This window comes from Convolutriloba macropyga, chromosome 6 (genome assembly GCF_964194025.1).
Source record: "Convolutriloba macropyga chromosome 6, txConMacr16.3, whole genome shotgun sequence".
NCBI classification, from domain to species: Eukaryota; Metazoa; Xenacoelomorpha; order Acoela; family Convolutidae; genus Convolutriloba; species Convolutriloba macropyga.
In genome coordinates this window covers 41,809,907-41,834,035 of record NC_134473.1, presented here as the reverse complement: position 1 = coordinate 41,834,035, position 24,129 = coordinate 41,809,907, and the positions used below count along the sequence as shown (strand labels likewise).

At 35.4% G+C, this 24,129-nt stretch overlaps 1 protein-coding gene across 1 annotated transcript in view; it reads right to left on the bottom strand.

Annotated features, from left to right (window-relative positions):
* The window catches only part of LOC142341690 (armadillo-like helical domain-containing protein 3), a 153,934-nt gene that overhangs the window by 52,685 nt on the left and 77,120 nt on the right, over positions 1–24,129 (bottom strand). Inside the window, exon 3 of the mRNA XM_075392842.1 lies at positions 7,026–7,084. Within this exon, the coding sequence (XP_075248957.1) occupies positions 7,026–7,084 (59 nt within the window). The remainder of the gene's footprint in view (positions 1–7,025; positions 7,085–24,129) is intronic.

The window sequence follows — 24,129 nt, the reverse complement described above, 5'->3', positions numbered from 1 at the left end:
AATTAATTTCGCCCACGCCACAGTGAAGGCCATTTACACAATTTTTACAGACTAACTTTACTCATACATCTTTAGATCATTTGGAAGAACAAAATTTCCTCACTCCATGGTTTCCCTGCAAAATTACGTGGATTGTATAATTTCCATAAGACCTCAAATACATCAAGAATTTGATATGTAAAGCGAGACAGCTCCAGTCAGCAACTTAACAACTCTTAACTAGAATGAAGTAGCCTACAGATTATACATTTAACAGCTATGTCTGATTCTGCTCAGGCAAACAATGAATAAAACTGACAAAAAGCAAACCGATTGAGTTGGGGCAAGATTTTGAGACGCTAAGACGTACCGCTACAACTTCCCTTGCTGTCTCACTTATCACTTGATGGAGAGTTGGGTGATAAATATTGAAAAAACAAAATTACTGAGCAAAAGCATATTGAGTTGTCAATATATTTGGGTAACTTATCGAAGTTGTATTTCTGCATCAAGGCAAAAATCAAATGAGTGTTTTAATTTTAGAAATCTACTAGAGAAAAAACTCAAAATTTGGTGTGAACTAGATATTTTGAAGAGAAATTGAAATTGATTTTGAAGTGACAAAGACAAGGGGGTCACAAAACTTATCCCCTTGCATGTCTTTAAATTATATTCATCGGGCACTTATGAAATTTTTTTGGAGATGTTCCGCCGATGATTCTTCACATGTAGTAGGGGTGCCCGGTCGGTTTAATTTTTTCAATCTAACCTATTAGTACCTAAGGGGCGGACTTAAATGTTTTTGATATTTCAATTGAACAATGCCTGTTTAAGTAGGAAATTACTGTAATATCCAGTCGCAATGGAGTTTACGTGCTAATTATTGTACTGGGTGATCTTGGGAAGAGCTTACGAAGTTTGTAATTGGAAGAGCAGTTGGGATATTGTGAGCATTTTTTGTTTAAATTGGGCAGTGAATCACGGATACTGTCAATAAAATTTTAAATTTTATGATAAATTGTCTTGTGTTTGTCCTTCCCATTGATATGCAAATAAATTTTTTTTACCTTTGGTAACCAAATAACCAGAATTGATATTATGGGCCTCATTAGGAATTAATTTTTTTCAAGACAATCTAATTTGCAACAGCGTACAAGAGTGGAAGACGGGAAAGAGCCGAGTAACAAAATAGCGCCTGCTTTACCAATTCAAAACCTTTGGTTTTTATTTATTTGATCAATTTTCTGGGCAACAGAACCACCTCATTGTTGAGCCTAGCAGAAATTCGGAAGATGGCGGTGGCACTCCTGTGTGCGCTTCACTTCTTTGCTACTTTATGCTGTGGTTTAACTTCTGATTAGTTGGAGAGCGTGCGTTACATCGGTTACACTTCTGAGATTTGATTTACCTTCGCGATTTGAAATAACAACAGTTTCGATCATGTTTGGTTATCAATTGGTGAAGCCAGGCAATTGGTTATCAACTCCCTTCACCAGGACACGAGAATTGGCAGGACTGGCGTGAACATTATCTGAGTTTTGGCATGAAGCTGAAATGAAAAACGGAAGAAGAGATGAAGAAGCGGTTGCCAACAAATTTGTGAGGGTGGGCCTTGCATGCAACTAGTGACTCGCAAGAGGTTATTGATTTCAACTACAGAGAAGCAAGCATGGACACTGACAGATGCGCTGTATCAGTTTAAAATACGATTGTCTGCAAATCCATTATTTTAGAAAAGCTAAAATTTATTTGTTAGAGGGAAATGGGAAGCTAAGGCGGAATTCCTTTGAACCAGTGACACTGTGGACCAGATAATGCAACAGCTACAGATACAACCAGAATTGTTGGCAGTTACTTATTCGATAAGTTCCTCAACCCGGCAAAATGCTGAAGAATTTGGAGTTGGGTCCGGCTGCGGTGTATAAAAAAAGCGTGTAGTAAAGATCTGTTTGGAGAAGTAGGAGATATGCGAATTAATGAGAGCGGCAGTAGAATAAGAATACCAAGCTAATGCGATGAAGTGCAAACTGGTTCTGAGGACAAGTTTACCGCGAAAATTTGTGGTCAACCAAATCAGGAAAGTCGTAGAGCGGCTCCAGGCGAGTATGGAGATAACGGAGCAACAAAAGTTCTGACCGAAGAGACAGCCATTGAGGAGAATAATTAGTTTTATGTTTCAGTAGAGCATCATGCTACGGAAAAAGATTATGTACTGTCACCAGAATCTGAGGAGCTAAGCGATGAACTGTCGGATGACGACTATTTGTTTGAAGATATTTCAGATAGATTTATCGGATGTTGATGTCAACGAAGCGAGAACAAAGACAAGTTTTGAAGAGTTTTAACGCAAAAGCATCCAACAATGTAACTGCAATAGCCAGCTTTTTTGAAGATAGTGTCAAAGCTAGCAGTAATATACTTTTGGGAGCTTGGAGCTCGATGGAGTTAAAGACAGAAGGTTCGAACCGGAATTCTGCAATGCAACAAACGTGGCTGATGAGATACAATTGTGTACAACTGAGTTCACTGATGACAACTTGGAAAAAATGTCCGGGAGGAATTGATTGGGAATTGGTATCTGAAACACAGAAGAGACAACAAGTTGAGGCAACACGTGGCCCGAATACTTTCGCAAAGTTAGGGACGGAGATAAAGGAATGGGTGCAAACCCAATTGAATTAAAGTTAGCTTAATGAAGGTGTTTTCGAACAAATCAATGGTTGAGCGTCAATGGAAAAATGCAGGAATTGAAAAAAATCAAAATCAGATCATAAGACAATGGCCACAGGGTTTTACGACTGGATTTATGACGATCAACAGCCTAGAAGAAGGGACTCGAGCTGGTTTTCGATGGAGACTGAGCAGAAAGTGGAGAAGATTGCGTCGCGATTTCGTGAGATTGCAGAGCTGTTACTGGAAAACCGATTGTTGAGTCGGGAAGAGAGGTGGAGTCGTTTGGAAGCATCAAGGCAGCAGTCATTGCAGGATTACAAGAGAAATGGCAGCTACAGTGGAAGAAGAGGTGGACATCCATTCAAGCATCCGAAGAGGTTTTTAATGTACAGGTGCACGAGTGCTGTATGAGCGGGAACCTGAGAGCTAAGTTGTTTAAACCTATTTGTTTGTACCCATTTTTTTCCTACACTGTATCAATCTAGTTTATTAAGACCCGTTGATTAAGCACTATTTCCTATGGAGGAAAACTTTTGAAAAGTATGGTTCAAGGAAACGTGTGTAGTTTAATTTTGGTGTTTAATAAGATTTTTCCTTTAGTGACGGCGAGGTTCGCGAGAAATTGTATGTTTACAGCAATAGAGATTGATCAAATATCATTTTTAGGCTGTTAAGCTGGTTCTGATGTCATAGACAAATGCGATGATTTTTTATGCAGTTTATTTTAATCCGTAGCTAAACCTATGTGGTTCATTTGCCATGGTATAATTTTGTGAAAGTAAAAGGGGGGTACAGCAATCATGTCATATGAGAACAGTTTGCAATTATTCTGGAGAATAAAAATCTCGGAGAGAGGAAACCAAACTTTTTGGCTTATAGTTGGCATGAGTGCAGTAAAAATGGAGATTTCTTTCATAATAATGCTAAGTTATGTATTTGAGTTAAATAGTCTGTATTAGAGCGTTATTGTTTCCAAGGCACCACTGCGGGAAATCGAGTGATACGTTGAACAAAAAAATTACTGAACAAAAGCATATTGAGTTGTCAATATATTTTGGATACTTATCGAAGTTCATCAAACGAAGTCCAAATGAGTGATTTAATTTTGAAAATCTAATAAAAAACAAACTTAAATGTTGAAGTGAACTAGATATTTTGAAGAGAAATTGAATTTTTTTGAAGTGACAAAGACAAGGGGGTCACAAAACTTATCCCCTTGCATGTCTTTAAATTATATTCATTGGTCATTTATGAAAATTTTTCCGCCAAGGATTCTTCACATGTAGAAGGGGTGCCCGGCCGGTTAATTTTTTAAAATATTGTCTAACAGCACTTAAAGGGGCTGCTTTTAAGGTTTTTGATGATTTTAATTGAAAAATGACTGTTTAAGTAGAAAATAACTGTAATATCCAGTCGCAATGGAGTTTACGTGCGAATTATTGTACTGGGTAATCTTGGGAAGAGCTTACAAAGTAAAAAATGTTATTTTGCATTAAAAAATGCGGTTATTGTAGAAAAGTAGTTAACACTCAGATTGAAGTTACAATTTCTCGAAAAAATGAAGTCTGATTGACTTGAAAATTGGGGGTAGACTCATATGGGTCCGGGGAATCCGAATTTGAAGTCAAATTCGAACACTCACTAGTCCGCGAGAATCTAGCGCACGCCGCTGCTGCGGGACATAAAATTTGAAAAGCTGGTGGAGTATTGGCAGTAGCTTCCGATAAAGAATTCACCCCTAGAACACTAGATATGACTTTTTTAAATCTAAGGAGTCCGAAGCTCGTTTACTTAAGATAAAGTGAAAGTTGAACATTGATTGGGAGCAGTTGAATGGCAGAGCATATTTTTGCAACAAATTGATTGCACAGTAAATGGAGCCCTCCTATGGAACGTGACAGATTCCGAATGTGAATTGCAATGTTTACTTGAGAGATGAAGGTTCGTTGATTAATATAAGAGCGTGTTGGTTGAGTATAAATTGAAGTGACAGAAGTAGAGAGTGCAAAAGTTTTGGACACAAGAGAGATTTTTGCACAAACGAGAGAGAGAGAGAGAGAGAGAGAGCAAGTGGTTCAGTGGGACTAAACTTTAAAAGCTAGTGTGAAAAGCAGAGAGAAAATTTCTTGAAAAGTTGAAGTCTGTTCGACTTGAAATTTGAGGTAGACTAATTTTGGCCTGACAAATCAGAATTTGAAGCCAAATTCGACTACTTACTAATCCGCACGGAACTATCGCACGCCGGTGCTGCGGGACGTAAAATTTGAATTTCCGGTGGAGTATTGGTAGTAGCTTCCGAGAAAGAATTGACCCCTAGAACACTAAATAAGACCTTTTGAAATTTGGTCTAATGCGGAACACCATCGAGACTCGTGCGCGTGCATTGCTCATGTCCTATTAAGAGTTAGTTGGTGACAACTGTGAGTAGGTGCAATTTTGGATGGACTTTCGGCGCTGATAGTTCTCTTTATCAACTTGACCGCTTATTGTGGGCGGTTGACTATTGGATGACCCGTAAAGGTCAGATTTTAGGATTTTAGAAATGTCGGTTTTTTGGCGGTTATTAAACGGAAGAATTGCATCAAAATTATTGCAAAATTTTTAAGCACGCATTCTCATTGTCTGGGCATTGATTTTAGTTTTAATTTTAATTTAATTAACGGGTGGTTTTTGTCAGGGATTGATTGCAGTTAGTTCATTTTGAAAGCGAAAAGGAGCTAGCGAACAGTAATAGAAAGTCTTCAATACTATGATAAATTGCCTTGAGTTTGTTCTTTCCATTGATGTGCAGGTAATTTTCTTATCTTTGTTATCCCTATAACCAGAATTGTAATTACGGGCCTCATTGTGAATTAACTTATTTCAAAGCAATTTAATTTGCAACACCGTAAAAGAGTGAAAGAAGGAAAACAGCAGAGTAACAACGTAGCGCTTGCTTCACCAATTCTAAACTCTTGGTTTTTATTCATTTAATCGCTCTTCTGGGCGACAGAGTACCCTCACTGTTGAGCCTAGTAGAAATTCAGAAGTCGACAACCCAAATTATCAAAATTATATTCAGTGTAGAATACTTCGGGCTAGGGAAAGCAAAGGCAACGAGGTCTTGAGACCTACTTTAAGCATCCTGTAAGACACCAGTCAAGTATTGGATGCACTTAAAATAATCCTTGCTTGTCACAATATTTTGGCTTTTTCAAAAGAAATCAATTTCTTTTAAAAGCAACATCACAAAACCTGTTTAATGGATGCTTTTCTTACACAATCAGATATGAGAAACTGCATTTTCATTACATCAACCGAATTGGAAGCTCAATTACAAACCGAATTTCGCTTGATTTTTGTTTTGGATAATGAAAATGCAGCAGCATAAAATGCTGCAAAATTCAAACTAAAAAAACGCGATTAAGATTTCCCTCAGAATGCACGTTTTAGAGTTTTTTTTAAAAAATGAGTAGTTCATAGATATGCACTTCCAACACTGTTAGGATCTTAGTAGCCGTAAAAAAGTCGTCACTATGATCAAGACCTTTTCTAAAGTATATTTAATTGAATAATTTTTTAGTGGATAAATCGGAATATAGGATGAGATGCTAAAAGACCCGTAAACAATATTGCATAATTAGGCATATCACATTCCGGTAGTATTCTAATTGGTAAAATTATTTACTCGACATTATCGTCCTCACCAACTGAACTGTCTCTTTCTCGTGGAATAAACTGTAAAAAAGGAGTTCACTGACTCATCACTGTATGTGTATTTTGTTCCTAATAACACAGAGATCAACTATGCAAAAAGTAAACACCAAAATCAAATTCAGATCGGCCATTACCAATCCGAACTAAGTTTATTATATTTGGGCTTAGGAAATAATTTGTTCGCTTTTTGGGGCATGAGATTAATTTTACTAAGCGGCATCTATCTCAGCATCTGGAACAGGAAAAGAAAGAGACAATCATTGACCCCAGTGTCATATGCCCACTGATTGTAAATTAAGAAATCAGAAAGCACAGCTGTTGTTGATCCGAGTCAAAGAATTCGTTTACTTTCTAGGTTATCAAAAAGGAATACCATCCCGCTGTTTCACCCCAAACAGCTTCACCAACTATCATTTAACCCAGATTATTTTACCCCCCCCCCCTTCATTTAACCCCAATTTTATATAAACGGTTCACTTCAAGTTCATAATAAGCGATGCTCATGGTTTAGGGAAAGAGTTGGCGAAAAGATATTATGTTAAAATATGGGGATATAATGAATCAGAGTGAAAAGAAGTGGAACCAAAATGCCTAATAACGTTAAAAGAAAATAAAGAAAATTTTTCTCAGATTGAGAAAGGAAGAAAAAGCGATTGATTTGTTCTGCATTGACTGACCTCGACAATGCATGTGACGATGATAAGACACAGCTTAGAGTTGGCAAACTTGGCTGAATCTGAAACAGAAACCGAAAAATTACTTAGTAGAATAAACACTGCCCGAGACATTTCTTTGTAAGTTGAAGGAATTAATTAGAACCTAAAACACATTACCTGATAAAAACTTCCCCGATGTTCTGCTTTATAATGAGCAAAGTATTTTAGAACCTTTTAGATTTGTAGCTGCCATTTGTTTCGACTTCAAAGAGCTGTTGTTAAGAAATTTAAATATTCAATCAAGACTAATATATACACTTTTAAGTATCCCATTTTTGTTTAGATTAACCCGAAATGTAATTTTTTTTACAGAACCCATACGTTTTCTGGTGGCTTAACTTAAGTTAATTTACAGTACAGCATTACCGCTCTAAATAGAGCCATCAAAAAAATAGGCCGCAATTTTGAAATGTGGATAACACTTCATTTATTACATTTGATGTCAACCACAAATAAAAATATCCGTCAAAAATTGCATTTCTAAAAAGATTAAATAATACTTGCATGAAAGTAATTACTTCAAAAAGTAAAAGGTCAGAGAGACGATATGAGTGATGCTGCCGATGACCATATTACCTGAATGCAGATGTGATTGATTGTTGGTTAAAAAAAGAGTAGACAAAAATAATAGCAAAATTCAAATTTAAAAACACCACATTCAACTCAAGCAGTTAAATGTCACTTTAAACAATCTTGATTAACATTTCGAAAAACTTCCTTCAATTCAAACCATGACGAAATCAGTCGACGAAATAAGACACGTAATAAATGTCCTACTGTTTCTCTAAAAATTCCGTTTAGTTACACTCTCATTGTTTCCTCACAAATAGTATGAATGACAGGTGCTTCAGACTAGGGAAATGGTTGCAGTTGCTCCCATAGCGACGACAGACAACAGCTGCACTAAATCATTAGTTAGACGCAACTGGCAAACAATAGAAAGAAAAGTTCCATTGCACACAAGGACAATCAGCCTCATCAGAGTCTTCTCAAAAGTTTGCGAGAGGTCACTTCAATAACAACTGACACAAAAAGAAAATCAATTTTTCAGAACAGCTGCAGAAGGCCAAACTCTCGCGTCTCCGCAGCTTCGAAAAACAAGAGCAAGTGCTGACCCGGATAACCACGGGCAAAGATATGAAGACGGAAGTATCGCAAAGAAAAAGACGTACGAACTAGGGAGAGACTCTGCTCTCAGTAGGTCGTATCTATTGGTTAATGGCAAGAACTTCTTATTGTCGACAAAAAAGTTGAAACTTTATTGATTGCAAGCGGATAAGATTAATGTATATAGAAAAGGAAATTTTCAAGGTGAATTTGTCCCTTTGTACCCATTTCGCCTTTGATTGGTTACTTTGATAGTTTTGAATGAACATCGAGGAACTTAGAAGATTTCTTTCTCTTGATAAAGAATCAGAAGCCAGAAGAAGAGCTTACCTGACGAACACTATTGATGCGTCAATAAGTAATCGCCACAAACCGAAACTTAATTATACACCTGATGTTGTCTTGGCGCTATCATTACATTGTTGACCTATAAATTAGATGTCATAAGTTAAAATATCCAACCTATTGCAAACTGATTCTGACATCCACTGGCCTCCAACTGATGAACTCAATTGTACCACGGCCATATAAGATTCTCATTAAATAAAAAAAACTAGAAATCACCTCCCGGAATCCAAAGTGAAATCCTTCCACATGTCAATCATGAAAAATATTTTTCACTGAGCTATTGTTACTGAATTTTTCTCTGTGTAATTTAGCATTGATAAGTACTAAAAACATCAGCTAAGTTTTCAATTCAATTGTAATGTTTTCTGATGTTTTCAATTCAAAATTTGGTTTGAAATTCAGCCTATAGAATTCTTTTGACCCCTGCTCGAGATCAGATCAACGAACAATCGACAAATTTGGGATATACAGAATGCAGAGTCAACTAATGCGTGGACCACATATTTTGTGGCTAACAATTGCGTAGTGAGGAAAGAGGACACGATCCAAACAGATGGTACCATAGTGGACGTACAGGTAAGACATATTTCCTTAGTTTGTGCGTTCAGGAAACACTTCTCAAACTGATGACAGCTTAATGAGTCCTAAGAGTCCCTTTAAAGAAATCAAAACAGCGATTCAAAATTATATTTCTGAGAGAGTAGTTAAGGCAGCAGGGGTCAATTTTCTGTCGTTCATACCATTTGTAGGAAAATCAAAACGACAAATTCCTACCACGCCTCAGGGAAAACAAAAGCTATCGTGATTTCAAGAAACTCAACTCAAAACAGTTACCAATCCCGTGGAGATGGTGAAAAAAATTATCTCAAGATTGAGGGAACCTGAAGCCGAACTTAGACTACAGGAAGCTTTTAAAACAAAACCAGAAATGTCTGTTGCTGAAGTCAAAAATTACACATCCGGAGCCAAGCAAGGGCTTTTGAACGCTCTTTCCACAGTACTCCCACAGTTTCCATTGGCCAGCATTTATTTCCATCTAGAATATTTTAATCCGTCTATGTTCTGTGTGTTGGCTGTAATTTGCAACCACAAACATATTTTTTCCATTTCAAGGTCTTCATGGCAATCACTAATTGCATCAGTATCTTCGGATGTTTGGTAATTTTCTTGGGATGTTTGTAGATTAGTGGGGACTTGATTACAGCAATAAAATTGAAACTTGAAAACTGCATGCAAACAGAGAACCTCAAAATATTAGCAGAATAGCGTCGGAAAAACTGCTCTACAACGACAGGCGTGTAATTTAATTCAGGGGCTGTAGCCTCTTATTGGTGCGAAAACATCAGCAGAAGGTAGTACTCGAACCCCGACCTCCTGAGTCTAATTCGTTCACCTCGATGGAGGTTGTAACCAATAGGCTATCAAGGACTTGACATCAGGAGTCTCTAACACTTGGCTTTCTTTGAACAACAAACCTTTTTTCGGAAAGAGAGCAATTGAAATCACTCAAAAATCATGAACAGCTGCTTGAAGAAGTCATTTGAGAAGTCAAAGATTATCCTAGCAGAAAAACGCAAAACGATAAAGCGAAAAATTTGCATAAAAAGTACACACGATTACAAATATTGCTTCTCATTCGAGAACAATTAACAAGGTGTATTAGAGCGTTATTTTGAAAGAAAGAATTTATTTCTCCAGAAAAAATGAACAAATTCGTATTGTTTGTCATTAAAAACAAATAAAAGTGGAAGAAGTTGTGTTGGATACTGCACCTGGAGAGGGCGCATGACAAGGCCAACAGGCCTACACAAGGTCCACCCAAATTTGCGTTACCCAGCCTGAGTAGGATACAAAGAACACTGGACTATATGAAACTGTTTCATCATTGTAGTGCTGAAAAAGTTTAAGTTTCTTGTACCAAAAACGGGAACCCGTTTTTGGTTTCTCTGCTTCTGAAGCAGCTGATATACTGCACTCAAATGATTTAAAAGCCGTGGACTAAGTAAAACTTCAAAAACTCAAATTTTGCATCCTGAGAGGACCAAAAACTTCAAAGTGTTTTAGATAGCAGGGACCAAAAAAAGGCCGTATCTCAAAAACTAAAAAGCTACGGGGCTGATATTTGGTATGGAAAACTTCGATTAAAAAAAGGGCACCACCCCGGCTTCCAGAGGAGTCAAGGCAGGAGCACTAATAAATCCATCTATTTGAACAATAGACTGACTACATTAGTATCCCCAATGAGAAAGTTTTTTTCTAAAAGAATGCAAAGTTGAAAACTGACACGGTGTGATATCAGAGATATTCTCGCTCTGTCTATAGCATTAAGAAGAATGGTAGACTTGTATAAATTTGAATACATTTGGATTTTCTCATGCATTAAGTAACCTTTAACAGACGTAGTGCAGAATTTCCAGTTAAACCAACAAACTGATCAAACGTAAAGTATTCGTTCAGATACGCTTCGATGTGATGATCATTTAAAGAACGCAAAACCAATTGCAGCAGCTCAAATGTTAATAGCTCATAAACCGTGAGAATTCTGTTTTTCACAAAAAGATCTGAGCAGAGGTCACGCCTTTTTTCTGAAGTGTATAAACTTTAGAATTTTTCTCTGTACAATTAGCATCCCACTAAAACTAGAGTAACCGCAACACCCGTAGACTAGCGGACAATACCGAATGACGAACTAAACGTAAGAGTTGTAATAAAGTAAAAGTTCTGTTCGAGGTACCTAGTGGCACAGTTTTGAGATTGCCCCGCATCGTGTACCTTATCGTTTCACAACAAATTTAATATGGGTCTGGCAAGAAATCTTTCAGTACAACACAACTCCTAAAAAATTACGAGACGATACAAATGACACTGTACTACTTTGTAAACAAAAGTAAACAGAACTGGAAGCACGGTAACTGACATTTAAAACCACAGCTTTTGTCAACGTTGAGGACTAATTTATTAGATAATAGCCACTCGCTAACAGATTGCAAGTCGGCAGATATATCATCTAATGTATCAATTGCAGACAAACTAGTATCAACTGCAAATAGAAACACTTCAATACTTCTACAGACACATGGAATGTTATTAATAAAGATTAGGAAAACAATGGGGCCCAGGACAGACCCCTGTGGCACTCTGCAAGATTTAAATCCCATAAATTCTACAGTCTGTCATTGGTCACATATATAGCTGTCAAACAATTTTAAAGCTTGAACGCGTATTCCATAGCAGGATAACTTTTGAATTAGGATGCTATGATCCAGCGTATCAAAGCTTGTTTAAGATCTAACAAAAAATTGTAGCATGTTTTCGATTTTCCATGTCTGATCCTCTCTGTCAGCTCTGCTAAGGCACCAACACAGCTTTTCTTTTTCCGAAACCCAAACTGTTTACCATGGAATAGATTGAAAACTTCGAAATAGTAGTAAATTCTGTTGTACATGGCTCTTTCAAAATTTTTATTCCAAACAACAAGAAGCGACATTGGCCGATAGTTATATTCATCAAGCCTTGAAATCGACTTATCAAACGGTACAATTTTAACTTTAGAGGTGATTTGGAAAACAACCCTTGTTGAAGAGAATTTTTGATGATTTCAACTAACGTACGACGTAGTTATCGGCTCGGTCACTTTCACTAGAACATTGCTCGAGTTGTCAATACAACACGAAAACTTATCATCAAGCTGCAGTATAATTTGCTTTACTTCGGATTCGTCAGATGGATACAGACATATATAAAGAAGACGCTTGATCAATAGGCAAAATAATTGTAGAACTTTAAAGACCACATCGGAGTTTCTCTCCATTTATATAAATCAGTCAGAGATAATTAAGGTGACAAACATCTGGTCTCATGACTCTTAAGAAAATATTTTGCGCCTCTTGAAAGGTTTTCGGAAACACCAGCAACCATGCACAGACTCGCCAGTGACGGAAAAGTCGTGATCAGACCCTCGCCTACATATCTGACCATTGATTCACCACGGCTCTTCTCCAACACTTGCATCTAATTCAATTTGTCGTCTTTATCAAGAAAATATAAGAACGATCTCGGTGACACATGCAAGACACTTGAGACATTAACATCGTTTTATTAATTCAATAGTTTTATTGTTTATGTATTCTTTCGAGGGATTATGGAGAAATTAAACACTTTCTCACAAATTTTTCTATTCTTGATTATTGTCATAGTTTCACTTGGCCAGATTTCTTATAATAACACTTCAATTGTCCGGCTGATTTCTAGTGTTGTAGTAATTTTTCAGACTTAAGCAAAAACGATTTATTAGCTCGCAACCATGTTTAAAAAAATCGCATTCGTAATTAAAAGCCTCCAAAATTTCTACAACTGCATTTGAAATAATTCAGAATTGAACATTCTCCCATGGGCTACCTGAACTTTTGAAGCAGCCTCACCACCTAATATCCTGAAACTGAGGGCTGCATTTGAATTTTAAAAAATTTGGCAGCTCAATTTCTCCCAAAGATCAGTACTTAACACTACAAGTTAATCGAATATTCGGCATTATGAAAATATTCTGAATATTCGCAGATTAAGAAAAATTTTATGACCAGAAAAATTGTAACACAAAGCAATGAATCTTAAAACACTTGTCTCCTTATAGCAGACACAAACAAAACTTCAGCAATATGAGGTATATATTTGAAAAAATTCAAAAACTTCTCCAAAATACAAAGTAAAGGCAGCACCTTATCAAGTTAAAGAAATATGAAAAGACAAAAAATGTTTGAGATTACAGTACAGAGCTTTAGATACCATTGCTATTATACAAGCAATTGAAGACCTCGAGAACGGTCGCTTCTTTTTCTTTGAACTCCCTATTGCTTCGTGCGAAAGAAAAATTACCGAAATAACTGAAAAAGAGCATAGCTCAAATTGAAAAAAGTTTCTTTAGTTGTTATGATTTCTAGGAAATTATTCTAATTCGCAGATCAAAACTAAGGAGGACAACTTGGTAGTGTTCGTGAGTACCCCCGAATCACACAAGCAAAAGCTGAGTAAACAAAAAATCCAAATCTTACAAAAACAGTTTTTTTATTTTTACCTTTTATTCCTTTTCTACTGTTGAAAAAGAAACAACTCAAAATTGGAAGCTAACACAAACGCGGATCAACTAGAAGAGATGCAATTGCGGGAAAAATATGCGTTACAAGAACAGGTTAATGAATTACAAGGGCAACTAGATGAATTAAAGGGCGAAAATTTTTGCTATGAAACGAGGATAGAAAAACTTGAAACTGAGCAAAAAAAATGTGCAAGACCGAATTCGTGCTCATGAGCAATACAGTACAAAACACACGTTGAACATTTGTAATCCACCATTTGATGGGCAAGGAAGCAACAACGTACTTCTCGACACTCTCTGGTTCTTTGAAAAATATCTCGGAATAAGACTACATGAAACGAGAATAAAAGCTTGCCATATACTCCCTGGGACTGGAAATGATTATGTATTGCCATCAGTCATCACCAAATTCATTTACTTTGACGATAAGGACAATGTTTACAAGTCACGCAAATTATCAAAGAAAAGGAAAAACGAGATAAACGATCGAAACATTTATATTAATGAGCACTTGCCAAAAGTTGATGCTGAATTGAAAAATGAAGCTAAACAACAAGGTTTGCAACCAAGTAGCAACAAACAACTGCAAAATTTCTGTTCTGGTATCGAAGGCTAACAACACGATCGGTTATCATCGTATCAATTATACGAGCGGTCTTGCTAATGTTCCAAACGCTATCAAACGTAAAGGTGCGAGTAATAAACGCAAACTGGAAAAAGACAACGATGGGAAATCAATTTGTTCTCCCGACATGAAACAAGTTAACCAACAATTAACTAGAACAGTGAACCAAATACAAAATCATGACTGTGTATTTGTTTGTTGAGACCATTTAAAAAAATTTTTCGTTTTGTGTATGCGATAAACTAATTTACTTAAGATAAGATGCGAAGCAGAAAAAGATTGGTCTCATAAGCGCTTTGAACATAAGCGCTTCGTATTTGAAACTGTTTCGCGAATTGGCTAGTTAAACGAATTTTTTTAGACAATTTTCAGCGTACCTTTTTTTCGTTTTCTTTTTTTTCTAAAGGCAACAAGAATAGCGATATTCGCTTCTCTTGCTGCCTGAGGATATTACAAAAATAATTACTCCTTGGCTTTGCGACATCCGCATTCTCCAACTCTAATTCAAGTATTTTTCTTATCAATTTCAGACAATTAAGCTGCGACATCCGCACTGAACTTTTTGAAAAGTGAGTGGTGGGTTTTCTGTCAAGTTGGTGGGTTTTCTGTCACTGTAATTAACAATTAAATTAATAATAACGGATACAGCAGAAAAAAATGCTACATTCTTTTCAACAAACAACGATGTCTTCAACACATAGTCTACTTCTTCAAAACATAAGGTCTCTAAGAAAAACATTGATGAGCTGCAGATTCTAATAAAATCATTGAATTCGCAGCCATCTTTTCTTTGCTTAACTGAAACATGGTTATCGGACAATCATACGAATCACTTGTTCAAAATTGACGGATATAATGAACAGTTAACAAGCAACCGTCAACAGAAAGGGGGTGGTGTTGCTATTATCTCAAAGAAGAGAGTAGTGATGGAACTGCACAAAAAAACACAAAATAACAAAATACAAACTTTAACAGCCAAGAATTCTGGAGCCGTTGCTATCTATATAATTGTGTTGACAACCAAATCAACCTCGTTTCATTGAAGAAATAGCAAAACTGTCTATAATAGGTTGTAAAGATTTTGCTCATCGGTTCCGTGATAACTTTATATTAGGCAGTGCTGATTTGCTAGAAGGTTTCTACTGAGTTTTTTCAACTTCATGTTTTTCCGAACCAAATTATTGAAATAAATCAATACGCTAAATTTTCTGCTTCATGAGGCACCACATGACGAGGCAACATTGCCTTTTGATGTTCTCTCGGTTCAGTATGTGTGCATGAAAAAAGTGTAAAAATATATACATTTTTTGTTTGTCTGTTCCGAAAACAATTTATTATTATTATTATTATAAAAACAAATTTCAGTATAAAAAGTATGCGTTAACCTGTTTTCTCAAAGTATGACCTAGTGAAATTATATAAACGATCAACTCTAATAAACTCATAAGAAGATAGTTGGAACGGTCAGCGAAGTAACCAACAAAAATAAAATCCACTCTTCTCCAGAAAGTTAAATTATTTCAGAGAAACTGATTAATAGCGAGCTTTAAGGAAAAAACGCTTATGCCGTGCTCGACTATATTGAAATATCATGATAAAATTGGACCTTTTCAAAAATTATACCAAATAGAATGCCTGTTAGATTATGTTCAGATTCATTTCTGCTGTTACTAAAATGAAGGCCGCGTCAAAAATATAAACAATTACCACCATACAAATTTTTAAAATAAGTTTTTTTAAGAGGTTTAACATTGAGAATTAAGCTAAATACAACTACAATAGCAAAATTAACGCGATAAGTTTCTTCAATAAGAGCCAGTGAAACAAAAATAATTTGCCTCAAACAGACTAACTGACTATTATCTAGCCATCGCCAACCTAAATTTGAGAAAGTGATGACCAATTATCACTTCAAAAAGATTTAACCGATAACATTCCAGTTGCATTCTCGTAATTATTTTCAGGAAGAAATTTCTTGGATGAAGAAGAAGTGTTGGTGGTGCTTGGAACCGAAATCAGAAACAAGATGAAGAAATTATTTCGCACCCCATATATTCCGTAGAATGGGTTATTATAAATTATTAATGATCCTTTACAACAGAAACACGAAAACAAAAAATTCTTATGCGTAACTAAATGATATCGAAGTTCCGTTTCTATCTTATCTCTATAAAGAAATTCCTAATTTCAATTTTCTGCAAATTTGATGTCGATTTTTTTCCATTGCAATATCTTTCATTTGCTCCAAAACATAAATAAATCATAAGTAAATTAAAAACAAATATGCACAGAGAAATCAGGTAAAAAATTATCAGACTAAAGTTTGTGTTCGTAGATGTCAACCATCTCTAATCATCTGAAAAATTTGGGCAGACAATTGCACAGACAAATGTTGTCATTTTTGAAACCGACCACAAAACACGTGGGGTGATTCGCATACCAAGGGCGGTTCCTCAAACAATACTGGAAGCAGTTTGTGTCTCTGGACACCAATCCAGATCTCCAACCAAAAAGCGACTTGGTCAAATCTCCACCAAAAAGTGGCTCGCTTCTGGTCGCATCAACGAATTTTTTGTCAGCTCCCTTTTGCACAATTTCGTTTTCATGGTAATAAACTCGACAATTTACATACACCAAAATCAATGAAATTGCGATAATAACTAAAAGCAACCTTTCGTCGTTGCTTTTGATTTTGAGCATTTTCAAGTTAAATTTTAAAAAAAATGGTGAAGACTTGCGACTGTTTTCCAGAAAATAATGATAAAAATGAACGAGAAATAATCAAAACCTGAAAGAATTAAATCATTTCACTCTTATTGTTTGCAAGTAGGACGCATTTAGTTTGCTTTAAGTAGACATTTCCAGCATGCAAGGCCGAATTTATATATGTCAGTAAGTGGGCCAACTTCATGACATTTTGGGCTTTGAAGGCCAAGTAATAGTAAATTTCAGCCCCGCTATGCAAGGTTAACTTGTGAAACAATTATAACGACCTTCTGTTCAATGTTTTGACTTAAATGATTATGATGATTAAATTACCTTTCAAGTTCATTGGGATATGAAATTACATCACGTCAGACGAACAAGGCCTTTTTAAAATGTTGCTTGCACTTCAAAAATGACAATCTTTTCCCACGAAAATTTTCTATAAAGATTAAGACTTTATTTTGGTTTGATCGTTTCAAATAAACAATAACTCACAAATAATTATTCATTTATATTGAAAAAAAATCATTTTACCCGCAAAAGGGTTCAGATTTATCTGAGAGTAGGCATTTTTTTAGATCAATTTGCTCGGCACAATTTTTGGCGAAATACATAAAGAGAAAAGATTATGGCCTCCAATGAAATTTAATGCCCGCTGGGCACTACCTGTTTATCCCGTTTTTAAGGACGAAAAGTCAAATGGGTCAGACAAAAAATCGCGTCAAGCGAAAAATCGCATAAAAAAGACCAACAGGACTAATATAATTGCTACAAACTTTGTTTGAGAGCAATTAAATAGAGTAGTTTAACCTCACAGGTTCACAACTAACATCTTGTCATCGAAACAAAGGAATCAAGTCCAAAAATAGCAATACCCTCTTTTTGAATCTATTTCTAATTGACATTTCGATGAATGACTTTTCTTGCATCCCTGTTTTTTTGCGGTGCGTGAACTTTTTGACAGCTGGATTATCGGTTATTGGCTCTTTTTAAATTTAGGTCAACGACTCTTTTGTAGTCTGCGCTTTTTCGGACATTGACCGTTTACGAGAGTAATTTTTTCGGTCATTGATCTCTCGCAATCTGCCCTCTTAACAATGCTGCTCGAGAGCTCTTAAACATGATCTTCGATAGTTCTTAAACAAGCTCTTCAGAGGCCTCTTAAACGTTCATTTTAGCCTTTCGTTAAACACGGTGCCTTATAAACTGTCATACATTTAATATATAGGAAGGATTTATTATCCAACATGTAGTTTATTGACTTTTATGGTTTTAAAAGCGATCTGTTTAAGGGCCCGACTCTATAAACTATTTACTACATCTGTGAAGGCATGAAACAACTTCAGAGAAAATAACTCTTCCTCTCTTCCATTGGAAATAGGGATAAGTATAGAATATAGGGAGAAAGAGATATAAGACATTTATGAATGTTTGTTTTTTGAAGTAGTTTTTATGACTAATAAACATTGGCCATAATCAAAGGTGAATTGACGGCTCAATTCAAACAACATTTGAAAAAAGAGAAACCGTATGTGAATTAGAAAACTGTTTGCGCTTTTCTTCAGACAGGACAATTTTGGCAACATATTTCTGTTTGTTCACACTGTTAATACATAAGCCGTGTCAGCCGCAATCAGTCATTTCAGTTTGACAAGACAAAACAAAATAATTTAAAATCTCATCACAGCTTTGGATTGATGCACTGTACAGAGATACATCTGAGCTACGTGAAAACTTTCTGATAACAGCGTTTAAATATTCATGATGTGATTAATATTCACCACAAAAAAACAGGAAACATAAAACAACAAAATACTGACGAACAACCCTCATCAATAATAACGCCAAGTTATGCATAATCACGTGCTTTTCCCAATTAACACTGCGTCACACTTTTCAATTTGTTCTTTGGTAATGATGCAAAACTCACATTTGAGTAGCAAACTCAGGACATTCTCATTCGATGCTCTTTCCAAAGCCTCTTCCCAAACATCATCAGACGTCAGAAGTGAAATAATTCAGTAATTGATACGTAATTATACGTAGTTTTCTGGAGGCACAATGGAAAAGCATCCGTCACACAGCTATCCAATTCAAAGCCAATCATTTTTTTAAAATTCGTTAAGCAAATTATTTTGCAAAATTTTTGCTGTCGATACTCAAAACACAATTTTCCAAAAACTTGTCTGAAAATATAACGATCATTTCTGTTTCCGAAAAAAATACAGCTGTAAAGCAGTGGTCTTCTGGCTTTTTCAAGTAATTATTCAATTATGACAAATTTTACAGAACATTTTGTATAACCTCCAAGAACACATGACAAGTGGAAAACATTAACATAGCCAGCAAATAGTCACCGTTGACCCACTAGGCGCACATCGGGATTTCAACAGAAAAAATAGACAGAATTGGCTTCTAAGTATCAAAAAGTATACAGAAAGTATAATAAATTGATGTGCAGTCTCAGCTAGATTCTAAAGTAACGCAAAAATCCATCTTATAAAATTAAAGCTATTAAGTTGAATACTAACGGCAGCTGCAAATCGCTCTGATGATCTCTGATAACCCAATCAACCAAGACCTAAAGATAGGGCGTTATAATTTTATCCCGTTTCTTTTGATTTTTCTCTGCTGACCTTGACTGTATTCACTATTCTGCGTAACTCAATGAGAGAAATAATTTAAAAACCATTCATTTGAAACAGTGAGAGGTATGTCCGAAGTATTACGTGAAAATCACGACTTACGCCAAGCGATAAAAGTTATCGAAAGGTAAGGCTAAAAAAACAGCAAGATAACTGCTGAATTACAATTCAAAAAATTCAATTAACAAATGACTTTACAATTAAAAATTTCACAGCAACATCAAACTAAGAAAGGCTTTAAAAATGAACAAAAAATCTAAGAACAATTAGAAAATTTCATTTTCCAAAATTTAGTTCCTTGAGAAACACTTAACCTGACAACACTTGATGAAACGCTGACTCTAAGCATTCTTAGAATGAGCAAACAATAAAATAACATTGAGGAAATTAAAGACAGAACAAAAAAGTAAAGAAAATATCAACAATCAGAATACCTTTGTGCGTCAGTGGTGTCGAGCTAAGAGAAGCACATAACTACATGCCAAAATCTTAACAACAGGAAATCATTAAACTTTACAAAACACAATAACAACTTTAGCAGTTCTAACTTCTAATGATGGCAAATTTAGCAAATTCTTTAAATCAATTCGAAAACAAACACAATTCAGTGAACAAAAATGTTAGCTAAAAGTTGGAGCCAATGAAATGACCAAAACTTAAGCCTCAATGATAGACCCAGAAGAACTTAATTTTCAGACTAAGCGATAAGACCACAAAAAGAACAACAAAAATATGCTAGACAAAAAATCGACGTGTAGCTTCTGAGAAGGGCGTCAAATTCAAAAAAAATTAATAGCTCAAGCCATCCAATTAGACTCATTTACTCCACAATAGCAAATGCTAATGTATGTCATTGATAAAAACTAAATGATATGACAAAAAACTACAACCTTCTTTTGAAAAAAAAAATTAAAATACGCTAAAACGTTTTGGAATCAAATCATGCAAAAGTCACAGAGAGCAATATCTAACGCAAGCGAACTTTTTAAGTGGTTGAGGAACACTTAGCAGCATATGCGACCTGTCGTTTATCAAACTAAGAAATCAGACAACAAATTAAAAATAAGAACACGCAAAGTTCAAAAATTAATATTTCTTGAAAAAAATAGTGTCAAGTAATAGAAAGCATTAGTTTTGAATTAAAACCATTAAAGAACATTAGATGACTTTACTAGCAACCTATGAAAAAAGTAAGGAAAACTTCTCGAACCATTAATTAAGTTCATTTATGCCTTATTAGCAACCAACGAGACGTGTCATTAATGATACTAATTTGCTCCAAAACATAAATAATTCATAAGTAAATTAAAAACAGATATGCACAGAGAAATCAGGTAAAAAATTATTAGACTAAAGTTTGTGTTCGTAGATGTCAACCATCTCTAATCATCTGAAAAATTTGGGCAGACAATTGCACAGACAAATGTTGTCATTTTTGAAACCGACCACAAAACACGTGGGGTGATTCGCATACCAAGGGCGGTTCCTCAAACAATACTGGAAGCAGTTTGTGTCTCTGGACACCAATCCAGATCTCCAACCAAAAAGCGACTTGGTCAAATCTCCACCAAAAAGTGGCTCGCTTCTGGTCGCATCAACGAATTTATTGTCAGCTCCATTTTGCACAATTTCCTTTTCGTGGTAATAAACTTGACAATTTACATACACCAAAATCAATGAAATTGCGATAATAACTAAAAGCAACCTTTAATCGTTGTTTTTGAGCATTTTCAAGTTAAATTTAAAAAAAAATGGTGAAGACTTGCGACTGTTTTCCAGAAAATAAAGATAAAAAATGAACAAGAAATAATCAAAACCTGAAAGAATTAAATCATTTTACTCTTATTGTTTGCAAGTAGGACGCATTTAGTTTGCTTTAAGTAGACATTTCCAGCATGCAAGGCCGAATTTATATATGTCAGTAAGTGGGCCAACTTACTGACATTTTGGGCTTTGAAGGCCAAGTAATAGTAAATTTCAGCCCCGCTATGCAAGGTTAACTTGTGAAACAATTATAACGACCTTCTGTTCAATGTTTTGACTTAAATGATTATGATGATTAAATTACCTTTCAAGTTCATTGGGATATGAAATTACATCACGTCAGACGAACAAGGCCTTTTTAAAATGTTGCTTGCACTTCAAAAATAGCAATCTTTTCCCACAAAAATTTTCTATTAAGCATAAGACTTTATTTTGGTTTGATCGTTTCAAATAAACAATAACAAATAATTATTCAATTACATTGAAAAAAATCATTTTACCCGCAAAAGGGTTCAGATTTATCTGAGAGTAGGCATTTTTTTAGATCAATTTGCTCGGCACAATTTTTGGCGTAATACATAAAGAGAAAAGGTTAAGGCCTCTAATGAAACTTAATGCCCGCTGGGCGCTGCCTGTTTATCCCGTTTTTAAGGACGAAAAGTCAAATGGGCCAGACAAAAAATGGGTCAAGCGAAAATCGAACAAAAAAGACCAACAGGACTAATATAATTGCTACAAACTTTGTTTGAGAGCAATTAAATAGAGTAGTTTAACCTCACATGTTCACAACTAACGTCTTATCATCGAAATAATGGAATCAATTAAAGGCCAAAAATAGCAATACCCTCTTTTTGGATCTAATTCTAATTGACATTTTTTCGATGAATGACTTTTCTTGCATCCCTGTTTTTTTGCGGTGCGTGAACTTTTTGACAGCTGGATTATCGGTTATTGGCTCTTTTTAAATTTAGGTCAACGACTCTTTTGTAGTCTGCGCTTTTTCGGACATTGACCGTTTACGAGAGTAATTTTTTCGGTCATTGATCTCTCGCAATCTGCCCTCTTAACAATGCTGCTCGAGAGCTCTTAAACATGATCTTCGATAGTTCTTAAACAAGCTCTTCAGAGGCCTCTTAAACGTTCATTTTAGCCTTTCGTTAAACACGGTGCCTTATAAACTGTCATACATTTAATATATAGGAAGGATTTATTATCCAACATGTAGTTTATTGACTTTTATGGTTTTAAAAGCGATCTGTTTAAGGGCCCGACTCTACAAACTATTTACTACATCTGTGAAGGCATGAAACAACTTCAGAGAAAATAACTCTTCCTCTCTTCCATTGGAAATAGGGATAAGTATAGAATATAGGGAGAAAGAGATATAAGACATTTATGAATGTTTGTTTTTTGAAGTAGTTTTTATGACTAATAAACATTGGCCATAATCAAAGGTGAATTGACGGCTCAATTCGAACAACATTTGAAAAAAGAGAAACCGTATGTGAATTAGAAAACTGTTTGCGCTTTTCTTCAGACAGGACAATTTTGGCAACATATTTCTGTTTGTTCACACTGTTAATACATAAGCCGTGTCAGCCGCAATCAGTCATTTCAGTTTGACAAGACAAAACAAAATAATTTAAAATCTCATCACAGCTTTGGATTGATGCACTGTACAGAGATACATCTGAGCTACGTGAAAACTTTCTGATAACAGCGTTTAAATATTCATGATGTGATTAATATTCACCACAAAAAAACAGGAAACATAAAACAACAAAATACTGACGAACAACCCTCATCAATAATAACGCCAAGTTATGCATAATCACGTGCTTTTCCCAATTAACACTGCGTCACACTTTTCAATTTGTTCTTTGGTAATGATGCAAAACTCACATTTGAGTAGCAAACTCAGGACATTCTCATTCGATGCTCTTTCCAAAGCCTCTTCCCAAACATCATCAGACGTCAGAAGTGAAATAATTCAGTAATTGATACGTAATTATATGTAGTTTTCTGGAGGCACAATTGAAAAGCATCCGTCACACAGCTATCCAATTCAAAGCCAATCATTTTTTTAAAATTCGTTAAGCAAATTATTTTGCAAAATTTTTGCTGTCGATACTCAAAACACAATTTTCCAAAAACTTGTCTGAAAATATAACAATCATTTCTGTTTCCGAAAAAAATACAGCTGTAAAGCAGTGGTCTTCTGGCTTTTTCAAGTAATTATTCAATTATGACAAATTTTACAGAACGTTTTGTATAACCTCCAAGAACACATGACAAGTGGAAAACATTAACATAGCCAGCAAATAGTCACCGTTGACCCACTAGGCGCACATCGGGATTTCAACAGAAAAAATAGACAGAATTGGCTTCTAAGTATCAAAAAGTATACAGAAAGTATAATAAATTGATGTGCAGTCTCAGCTAGATTCTAAAGTAACGCAAAAATCCATCTTAAAAAATTAAAGCTATTAAGTTGAATACTAACGGCAGCTGCAAATCGCTCTGATGATCTCTGATAACCCAATGAACCAAGACCTAAAGATAGGGCGTTATAATTTTATCCCGTTTCTTTTGATTTTTCTCTGCTGACCTTGACTGTATTCACTATTCTGCGTAACTCAATGAGAGAAAGAATTTAAAAACCATTCATTTGAAACAGTGAGAGGTATGTCCGAAGTATTACGTGAAAATCACGACTTACGCCAAGCGATAAAAGTTATCGAAAGGTAAGGCTAAAAAAACAGCAAGATAACTGCTGAA